Genomic DNA, 10,205 nt, shown 5'->3' with positions numbered 1-10,205 from the left:
GAGGGGCCTCCGTGCGGGGGCGGGGCCTGACAGGGTGGAGGGGCGGGGCCGGGGCGGGGCCTGTGCTCGCACTCCACACCTGCGCCTCGGTGCCCTCCAGGCTGCGGCTGACTGCGGCGTGGCGCGGCCTGTGCAACATCCCGCACAGCTCCTGGCCCAGCTTGAGGGCGGCGGCGCGCACCAGGCGCGGGGACTTGCGGCCCAGCCAGATGAACACGTCTGACCAACAGTCCAGGATGTATACGCAGCGCGTGTCCAGGAGGCTCTGCAGCTGCAGGGCAAAGGCCGGAGGTCAACACCGATGCCGATGCCGGGCCGCCAGCGAGGGCTCCCAGTCCCCGCGCCCTCCTCCCTCCGTGTGCCTCACCAGCCGCATCCTGGGCAGCAGCTCCACCTTGGGACGGGTCTTATGTTCCACGGAGAGCTTGTAGTTGATCTGCGGCAGCTCCAGATAGCCTAGGCCCAGGCCCACCTGGCGGCAGTAGGCGTGGCATGGGCGGGGTCTGGGGCACTGGAGCCCCCCTCCCAGCAGCCCCCTGCTTTGCTGCGGGCGCTCAGGACCACTGCCTGCTCCTCTTTGGACCTCCCTCTGCCGATGTTTGCCTGCCCTCTCCAAGTCCTTACTGTCATTCCTAATTTTTTAACTGTCCTCTTAACTGTCCACCCCTAGGGGCTTCCCGTCACCTACAGAATTAAGGCCAGGGTCTCAGGCCTGGCACCCAGGCACGTTGCAGCCTCCCTCTCCAGCCCCACCTTCCTGGAAACACACACGCTAACACCCCTTCTCACAACCTCACTCAGAGCCAGCCTCTGGACCTTTGCGCTATTTCCTGTCCAGAAGGTGGCACCGTTTCCCCACCAAAGTCCACATGAAGACCACGGCCACCACAGTGGTGCCCTGCTGACCAAGTCAGGCCAGCCCTGCCCCGCGCACCACAGCTCACCTTATACAGCTTGGGCTGAGGTGGCCAGAAGTCATCGGGCACGTGCTTCTTGATCTCAGAGGGCTCCCCGCCTAGCGCCTCCCAGAACTCTGGGGGCTCCTGACCTTGCATCATCAGTGTGATCTCTGCCTTCCCTTTCCGCTCATTCTTGTTAATTTTCTCTGCAAAGAGCCTTGAGGGGGGTATGCAAAGCCCTTAGTGAGTCCCATGCCCCTTAAGTGACAATCTGTCTTTGCAGAAAATACCCCACCACGTCCTCATACCTGGCCTTGGTAGTGCTACTCAGTGTGGCCTGGGTCCCTCGCCACACATAAATGTCCAGCCCTCGATCCAGCAGGAAAACAAACCTGAATAGGAGGGGCAGGGAGGGCAGTGATGGACACGGGTAGCGATTGCCCTCATGCCCTTGACCCTGCCCCAAACCCCATGATAAGCTTTAGCCCCCTTGCTGGTCCTGCTGAGTTCAATGAGACAGGGGTTAAAAGGGTTGCTGGAAGGCCTTTTTTTCTAGAACCCAAAACTGCTCCCAACTCATGGGGAGGAGATGTGGGTTCAAGTACTCCCCTCCTGGAGGCAGGGGTGCCTACCTTGGGTCCAGAGAGGCCCCCTTGAGAGGCACAGGCTCCAACTTGATGTTCTTTTTCCCATACACACGGTACATCCTGGGGGCCAGAGCAAGACTGACTGGGAGGGGGGCGCAAAGGGGCCCATTCGGCCCTAACACCCTCTCCCAATCCTTCCCAGCTGAGCTCAGGTCAGCGCCAGCCACCCCCACACACCCTCACCTGGTCACATAGTGTGTGTCCTCCACAGTGTAGAAGCCACTGGCTGTTCCACCCTCGATGTAGGAGATGTCATTGTCAAATACCTGTGTGGGGGAGGTGTGGGCCTTCACCACTGAGCCACCCCCTTCCCCACCAGACCCCACCTGCCAGGGCAGGGCTGTGCACAGTCACATCACATGCTACCCACCCGTGATGAAGGTACGAAAAAAGTAAAGAATAAGACCTGTGTCTATAAACAAACACATATTACGGCGTTAGGATATACAAAGTATGCGTTTACTCCTGTTAAGGTTCAGATATACACAGCATGCTTAGATATGTGTGTATCCGGGCACAGGGCCAAGCAGGTTTATGTAAGAGGGCAAGGGGTGAATCAGGGGAAAATCTTGTGGGGATGGGTGTCTACACATAACCAGCTGGCCGAGAGGACAGCACAGCTTGCTCCCTGCGCTCTCGGGCTCGGGCCCGGCCCTGGGCCCCGCCTCCTTGGTGCCCAGCTGGCAGCCCCACCCCCTAGGTGCTATTGGTCCCAGCTCCCCAACTGTCTCTTCGCTCCCCTGGCCCAGGCTCCCCACCTTTGGCCTTATCTAGCTCTCCTGACCCTGCTGTCTACCTGAGGTCTCAACCCCCCCCCACCTTTGGTCTCAGCAATGAGAGCCAGAGGCGCCGCCCCGCCCCGCCCCAGGCCCTCCCCTCCGGCGGGCTGGCACCTGCAGGAACTCCTCACTCTCGTCGCCCATCTCCTCCCGCACGGTGCGGCACTCGGCACCCAGGTAGTTGCGCAGGTTCACGGCGTGGATGGCAGAGCAAGCCTTCTTGTCCAGCGTGGACTCCCCGCCGATCCAGTAGTAGATCTCCCAGTTCAGAGAGCCACTGTCATCCAGAAAGGTCTGGGGGGCAGGGGACAGGTCATGTCAGGCCTTGCCGGGGCATTCCGGCTTCCCAGATCACCCTGCAGAGGCCAGTCGAGCCGCCCCAGGGTGGGCTGCCCTGATGCACTTCGGCCTGGACCACCGCCATCAGGCCCCCTTTGCAAAGTCCTCCCCCTCTCACCTTCCCTCAATGAACAAAACTGTGGGGTGGGGATTCTGAGCCACCTAAGGTTCCTGGGGGCCACGTGGCCCCCAGCAACATGCCCGACCCTCACCTTGAGCACGATGTAACAGTCAGCCTCGTAGAACTTGCCGTGGAAGGCTTCCTCCACCAGCACGGGCACGAAGTTCTCGATCTGCCAGATGGTCAGACCAGGCAGCTGGCCCACGTCCTCCGTGAAGAACTCAGAGTAGTCAAGGTGTGGCTTCTCCAGGCTCTGGTCCCAGCGCCGTGCCTTGCCCCCAGGGGCTCGGGCGTCAGTACCCTCCTGGGGTCACAGTCAAAGGCGTGGCTTGCCTCTACCAGCCACTCAGTCTGACCTCTTTATTTGCTACCCACCTCAGGGCCTTTGCACAGGCTGTGCTCGCTACCCAGCACCCACTCTCCCTCTTGGCCTGGGTCACACAGTCTGTCTTAAGCAGAGCCCAGGGACACTCGCTCCTGCCCCAGCCCCTGGCCTGGCTTACCTCCTGCTTTTTGTTCTTCTCCTGGGCCACATCCGACATGCCCTTCAGCACCTGCTTAGCCTGGTCATCCTGGGCCGAGTCCTTGAGCCTCCGGAGCCGCATCTTGCGAGCCAGGGGGTCCTTGGGCCCGCTTCCTGCTTGGGGGGTGGGGGAGGAGTACACAGCTGGACCCTGGCTGGGCTTGCCCCCTCAGGCATCCAGTCAACCAGGGGCCAACCCAATGCGCCAGGATCCAGAAGCTGTGTGTGTCCCACACAATGTACAAATGGGTAAGTTGAGGCCCAGAAAAGCACCCCCTCAGCGTCCCGGCTAGACTTGTTCTGCTTACCAGCTGCTGCTGCAGCCACTGTGGCAGGCGAGGCACCTGCCAGCCGCAGCTGGTTCTGCAGCGAGAAGTCGATGTTGTACCACTCGGCAGCGCGGTCCGCGGGCTTGGGAGGCATGACCAGGCTGGGGTTCTCCCGCACATCCAGGACCTGCCTCGGCGGGGCGGGGGGGAGGGAGCAGAGGTGGCTCTGAGCCTGAATCTACCTCCCAGTTACACTGTCCCGGCTTTCTCGCTCCTGGCCACCAGGGGCCTGGGCTCGCACCCCAGCTCTGCAGCTGCCCCTCGGGGCTCCGCTCTTCCCATCTGTGAAATGGGACCCTGCGGGCTGGTTGTGGGGCTTAGAGGATGCTGTCAAGCATGGTATGGACACAGGGGTGTGGTTCGCCCTCTCCCTTCCGTGGCACTGGCACCCCTCCAGGGTCCTCTGCCGGGTCTCCCCAACTCCAGTGACCCTGCCTCGTCCGGTCTTTCCTGAGGGGCTGTCGTCACCTCTGGCCTCCCCACCAGGCCCCTCCTCCCCCTCCACGCCGGCCCTGGCCTGCCCGGACCTCAATCTCCGTCAGGAAGTGGATGGTCTCCGGGAGGGTCACCAGGCGGTTCTTGTTCAGGACGAGTTTCCTCAGCTTCGTGCACCTGTGAGGACAGAGCCGCGGCCTCAGGGACGTGACAGACGAGGTGTGGGGGAGGCAGGGAAGCCTCGGGTCTTGGAGATGGGCAGCCAGGTAGCCCAGCTAGTTAAGACAGCAGTGGGTTTAAAGAGGCCAGGAACGACAGAAGAGGCGGAAGCAGCTGGAACACGAGTCTCCTCACAGCTAAGTGACTGGAAGGGACATACAGTGACCTCTATGGAACAGCATTTTTCAGAGTGGCCTTCTGCAGAAATAAAGGCCCCTGGATATGAACCCCAGGACACTAAAACACGTATTCTGTCCTCACACTAGCTTGGAAGCCACCGAGGGGTCCTCTGTTCTCTCCAAGTCCTGAGAAGGCCACGCAGGTAGACACTGTGGCCTCCAGAGGGATGCAGATGGCGCCGTGTCCCAAACCCACGTGGCAGGGGAAACCCTCCGGCCTCATCCCTGTGCATGTTCTCCCTCACTGTGCCGAGGGGCACCCACACTGGGAAGCGCTGGCAGAGGACTGTGTGAGCTTTCTCTGCAAAGCCGAATCAACCCTGCACGATGCGCAGAGGGCACAGGGTGGGCTCTGGCTGTGATGCGGGGGTCTTCTGTGCCATAAGGCCCCCCCGCCCCCACGCGCCCCAGCACCTGCACAGGCTCTCAGGGATCAGCTCCAGGTTGTTGTTGGCGGCCATGAACTCCTCTAGGCTGGTCAGCTTGCCGATGCCCGAGGGCAGCCCGTCGAAATCCAGCTTGTTGGAGTTCAGGTACAACTTCTTCAGCTTGGTGAGCTTGCAAATGGCGGACTGGAGGGGAGACACGGGCGTGGCTGGGAGTCAGGGGCAGGAGCCAGGGCAGCTCAGCAGCCTTCCCTCTCCCAGCCCGGGCCTGCACGTACGGGCAGTGAGGTGAGCTGGTTGCGGGACAGGTTCAAGGTCTCCACGTGCACCCACTGGTCGATGCACAGGGACAGCTCCGTGATCTGGTTGCTGCTGAGGTTGAGGCGACGCAGGCTGGGGAGGGTGTACAGGCACTCGGGCACCCGCGTCAGGTCGTTGCAGGACAGGTCCACATCTGGGGTGCGGGGGGTGGTGCATCAGTGGGGGCCCCCCCAGCCAGCTCCAGGGGCAGGAGCCCTCATGGGAGCTCCAGCTCCACCGCCTCCAGGCTTTGTGGTCTTAAGCAAGTGACTTAATCTCTCTGAACCTCGGTTTCTCCATTTGGAAAAACCTCCTCACACCAGTGGGTCTAGGCATCAAGCCAGTGCTCATACCTTGGAGTTACCACTAATCATCACAGTAATGAGAGAAAAAAAGAATTGTGATGTAACTAGATCCTTTTCCCTCCAGGAGGTGGCCAGGAGAGCAGGGTCAATCCCGTCCTCCATAAGGAAGCCAGGGACCCGAAGGGACCAGAGCCCGTGGAGAGCACCCAGGGACTGCCCACCTGCGAGGTTGCTCAGGCCCTCCAGGCTGGTAGGGAGGTTGCTCTGCGTGCGCTGCGTGTTCCTCAGGTGCAGGGCCTGCAGGGCCGTCAGAGCGGGGAGCTGCCTGCAGGGACAGCCGAGAGCATGGGGCTGAGAGGGGCTGAGAAGCCCAGGTCAGGGGCGGTTGGGGTGTGGGGGACACAGAACACGGGACTGAGGGAGGGCCTGATGCTTTGGAAGGGTGGGGCCTGAGGGGCCCAGCCCTCTCGGGACCGGTGGGGGTGTGGTGGGCCCGGGGCCACGTGGCCGGGGTGGGCTCTGGAGGGGTGTGGTGTACGGAGGCGCCCACCGGAGCTGTGCGTGCAGCAGCGGGTTCCCATCGAGCACGAGCGTCTGCAGGTGTACCAGGCGGCGCATCTGTGGGGGCAAGCTCTCCAGACGGTTCTCACTGAGGTCCAGGTACAGCAGGTCGGTGAGATTGATGAAGAGCTGGTTGGGGATGGTGTCGATGCTGCGGGAGGGTGGGGTGAGACGGGCAGGGGGCCGTCAGCGCCAGGTGCACAGCTCCCGGGCCCAGCGCACCCACAGTGCTGCAATCCCACCCCCTGCCCCGCCCGACAGGAACCTGTTGTGGCTGAGGTTCAGCACCAGCATGTTCTTGGCGTTCTCCAGCTCCCGTGGACATTCCGTCAGCTGGTTGTAGCTCAAGTCCTGGGCAGAAGCGGGGTGGTCAGGGCAGGGCTCTCAGAGGCAGTACCACCCTGCTGGGCCTCTGCCAGCCCTGGGGATGGGGGTGGCACTGAGAAAGGAGTGGATGAGGGGGTTTCAGAACCATAGGGAGACAGCTGGGACCCTAACAGAAAGCGTGCCTAGGTTAGGGCTCTGACGCCGTGAGTGAGCTGAGGCAAGGCACTCTGTGTCTCAGTTTCTCCGTCTGTAAAAGGGTTTACCAGTGGCTGCAGGGACCACTCTAACAGATGAGGACTGACTGAGGGGTCAGCACAGAGGCCAGGTAGGTAGGGAATCACTGACCAGAACTGAGAGGTCGTCCAGCTTGAAGATGTCATCAGGGACTCCGGAATTCTTCAGGTTGTTGGCTCGAGCCACGATGGCCTGGGGAGAAACCACGAGAGTCCATGATTTCCAGCTTCCACCCCCAGGACTCAGCAGAGAGATCAGGGAAGGACAGAGCCTTGGGAAGCCCACCAGAGGCCCAAGTGCTATCCCAGCCTGGCCTTTGCCCACAGTCCCTCCACCTGGAGAGCTCTTCCTGGCCTCCTGATGAGCTCCTATTCACACCTCAAAGCCCAGCTCACATGTGCCCCAGAGCCCAGCACAGGGTCCTCAGGGTACCTGAGGAAGAGCTTCCCAATTCCAAGATAAGGGGGTAGTTCTGAGATAGAGTTTCTAGGACAGAGGGAGAGGGCTGGACCAGAGCAAACTCAGAGTGCGGACTGGACAGCAAGTCTGTTTTCTATCCTCCCAGGGTTGAAACTGCAGAAGGTCTGAGCAGGAGAGAGGACAGGCCACAGGATGGCGCCACGACTGCAAACAGCAATGGGGCTGCTGCCACCTTTCCTTCAGCCCTGGCATCTGTGCAGGGCCACACTGTAGCCACACTGTAGCTGTCACCCACTGAACCCTCTTGGGAACGTGGAAGGAACTCATCCAAGGTCATGCAGCCAGAGAGCGGCAGGGCCCAGATCTGAACTCAGGTCGTCCAGGTCCAGAGGCTCTGCTCTTAACATCTGGCCTTGGATGGGAACAACCCTCACTGAGGCCCGAAGCGTCGAGATGGGGGCCTGAAGTTCTGGGATGTCAGAGGTTCCGTGGCGAGCACAGGGGCGACAGGACTACCCTGACCACCCTTCTTCTGGGCCAAACCCCACGCTACCCCAGCTCTTCTACTGCCTGGCCATGTGACCTCAGCCTTGGGCAAGTGACCTTGGGCAAGCGACCTGGCTCTCTGGCCAAGTGTCTTCATCCGTGAACTTGGTGAGGGTCAGGGTTATATGGAAAAGCCCAAGAGGAAGAGTTGGAACAGTGCCTGGCTTGTGCCAAACGTTCGTAATGGTAGTTGTTGTCTAGAAATGCGTGGGAGTTTGGGTTTTTTAACTTTCTCCCCCATGCGTTACTGACCGCAGGGCATTATCGTATCTCTTCATCTTTAGGAACAGGCCTCTGAGTCTGACCTGGGATGGGCAACGGTGCTGGTCCAGCCTGGGGTCTGGCCCTACCCTCGGGCCGCTGGCTGGACTCCAGCCCCCACCCCTGAGCTTGACGGCTTGTGGCAGCACTCACCCTCAGTGACGGCAGGCTGGACAGCTCCCCGTGAAGCGTGGTCAGGTTGTTGTGGCTCACGGACAAGTGCTCCTGGGCCAGGACAGGGGGGCAGAGGCTCAGCGGTGTGCGTAGGGCGCCTACAGAGTCCCCATCCGCCACCAAAACCCTGCACCATCCAGGGGACCCTCAGACACACAGGTCCAGGCCACCTCTTGCGGCCTCCTTCCCTCACCCAGCCTAGTCTCTTCTTGCACACCTCCTGGGACAGGGTGCTCACTCCCTCCCTGCTGGCCCTGTTCATGACTGTCAGCGTCTTCCTCTAGGTTGTCTCCCTTCTGGCCGGCTCTGCCCACCTGGCCCAGCCCCATCCACAGGGACCCTCCCTGACTGCGCAAAGCCCCTTACCAGCTTCTGCAGGGCGCCCAACTCCTCTGGCAGGTAGCAGAGGCCAGTGCGGTTCAGCTTCAGCCACCGCAGACTGGTCATGGCCTTGACATTCTCAGGGAAGTAGCCGCCCTGTGGTGAGGGGGTCATGGTGAGACTGGTCTGGGCGAGGGGAGCCCCCGCTCTACCACCCTCGGTGGCCCCCATGCCCATGGGAGCCTTTGGAGAGCAACAGAGTCACCTCTCAGCAGCTGTGCAACCCGGGACAGGTCACCTTGCCACTCTGCCTCAACTTCATCAATGGAACGGGGCAAATAAAAGCCCCCCCATGACAAAAGCATGAGGACAGACTGTTGGCCTAAAATCTCTTGTTGAATTCTGAGCCTTGAGCAGGCCAGGATGGAACTGGCTTGTCCCCAGTGCCCCGCTGTGCGGTTAGCTTGGCTCAAATGCCTTTGCCCGCCATTCCAGGCCCTCGCTAGGCCACCAGAGATGGGGGTACCCCTGAGCCTCCACCAAGGCCCCGCCTATGCCCCCACCTGGCCATCAGCATACAAGCCGTTCTCTTCAGCAAGGTCCAACCCCCTGTGTGAGGCCCGAGGTTCCCGGCAGAGCCTTGGTCATGCCTCCGTGAACACCTCCGAAAGCCCACGCAGTACCCCTAGCCCTTACAACAGGCAGTCGGAGCCAGCACGGNTCTGGAGAGGTCAATGAGACCCCAGGTGAGGATGGCGGGGATGTGGGCAGAGGAAAGTGGTGTGTGCACACGTGGGTAAGTGCAAGAAGGCCCTGCTTGCCTCCTCAGCAGTGGCCCGACCCAACCCCAGGGAAAGCCTGGGCTCCCCACCCGCGCAGACCCAGGCTGACACTACACTCACCCTCCAGCCTGAGTCGCTCACTTACCCACCCTGCCGCCCAGGCTGGCCCTCCCTGAGCTGGGCCAGCTCCCAGTTCCACTCCTGCCCAGCCTCCTCTGGTCACCAGCACTGCCCACCTCATTCCGGATCTTCTAGAACCGCCTCACTCACCAACGGGCTGGAAGTCTGGACTGCACTTCCCTGTGGCCCTAGGCTATCAGTCCCTCAGTCTATCATCAGTCCCCACCATCCCCTCCGAGGCCTCACACCTGCCTGAGAGTCTCCACACCAACTAATCCACGCCCCCAAGAGGGCTACTTAATTGCCCTTCACCGGATGAGAAAACCCAGGCTCCGAGAGGGGAAGTGACTTGCCCAAGACCACACAGGATGGGGTGGTGGTGGCAGGGACAGGGCAGTGATGAGTGTGCTCCAGACCCGCCCCCGGCAGCCCGGTAGCAAAGCCGGCCATGAGTCAGGGCCTGGCTTGGGCGTGTGACCTCAGAGGGGCGGGGACGGAGGGCCGAGGAGGCGGGAGCAGAAGCCCACAGACCCCCAGGCCACTCTCCGGCCCGGGCGGGGCCCAGACCCCCGGGCTGGGACACGGGATGGGGGCCCCCAGCTCAGTCCACTCCCTGGCGTGACTCCGCGCCCCAGCGTCCGCCCGGCCCTGGCCGGCCCGGGTCTTCCCGTGCGGGCCAGGAGCGGGGGCACCCGGGGTCCGTTCCGGGCGGGGTCGCGAGCGCCGGGGAGAGCCCCACCCCGCGCCGTCTGCGGTCCCGGGCGGCGCAGGGCCGGGATGCGGGCGGGACAGGAAGCGGAGACCGGCGCGGGCCCGAGCGGAAGAGACGGCCTGGAGGGAGGTCGGCCCCATGCCCGGCCGGCTCACCTTGAAGTCGTTGCCGCTGAGGTCCACGCCGCGCACGAACGGCAGCACCCCGGTGGCCTCCATGGCGCCGCTCTCGCTGCCGGGCCGGGCCGGGCGCGGGGGGCGGTGGGGCGAACCGCGGGCTGGGCCAA

General features: G+C 62.3%; 1 protein-coding gene across 2 annotated transcripts in view; it reads right to left on the bottom strand.

The window, feature by feature from the left end:
• The window catches only part of FLII (FLII actin remodeling protein), a 12,947-nt gene extending 2,748 nt beyond the window's left edge, over positions 1–10,199 (bottom strand). The window contains exons 1-20 of one of the 2 annotated variants that reach the window (XM_034646753.1): positions 10,075–10,199; positions 8,351–8,461; positions 7,964–8,035; positions 6,695–6,775; positions 6,288–6,373; positions 6,012–6,173; positions 5,683–5,786; positions 5,135–5,310; positions 4,885–5,042; positions 4,165–4,249; positions 3,617–3,764; positions 3,289–3,422; positions 2,877–3,089; positions 2,440–2,619; positions 1,730–1,812; positions 1,532–1,606; positions 1,208–1,291; positions 945–1,116; positions 368–472; positions 80–271 (exon numbers count right to left, since the gene is read on the bottom strand). In XM_034646753.1, the coding sequence (XP_034502644.1) occupies positions 80–271; positions 368–472; positions 945–1,116; positions 1,208–1,291; positions 1,532–1,606; positions 1,730–1,812; positions 2,440–2,619; positions 2,877–3,089; positions 3,289–3,422; positions 3,617–3,764; positions 4,165–4,249; positions 4,885–5,042; positions 5,135–5,310; positions 5,683–5,786; positions 6,012–6,173; positions 6,288–6,373; positions 6,695–6,775; positions 7,964–8,035; positions 8,351–8,461; positions 10,075–10,137 (2,484 nt within the window). In that variant the 5' untranslated portion in view covers positions 10,138–10,199. Of the gene's footprint in view, positions 1–79; positions 272–367; positions 473–944; positions 1,117–1,207; positions 1,292–1,531; positions 1,607–1,729; positions 1,813–2,439; positions 2,620–2,876; positions 3,090–3,288; positions 3,426–3,616; positions 3,765–4,164; positions 4,250–4,884; positions 5,043–5,134; positions 5,311–5,682; positions 5,787–6,011; positions 6,174–6,287; positions 6,374–6,694; positions 6,776–7,963; positions 8,036–8,350; positions 8,462–10,074 lie in introns of both variants that reach the window. The other variant, XM_034646752.1, reaches the window with a different exon arrangement.
• Positions 10,200–10,205: the final 6 nt, after the last annotated feature.

Source organism: Ailuropoda melanoleuca, chromosome 17, assembly GCF_002007445.2.
Source record: "Ailuropoda melanoleuca isolate Jingjing chromosome 17, ASM200744v2, whole genome shotgun sequence".
Taxonomy (NCBI): domain Eukaryota; kingdom Metazoa; phylum Chordata; class Mammalia; order Carnivora; family Ursidae; genus Ailuropoda; species Ailuropoda melanoleuca.
This window is presented reverse-complemented; position numbering and strand designations above follow the sequence as displayed.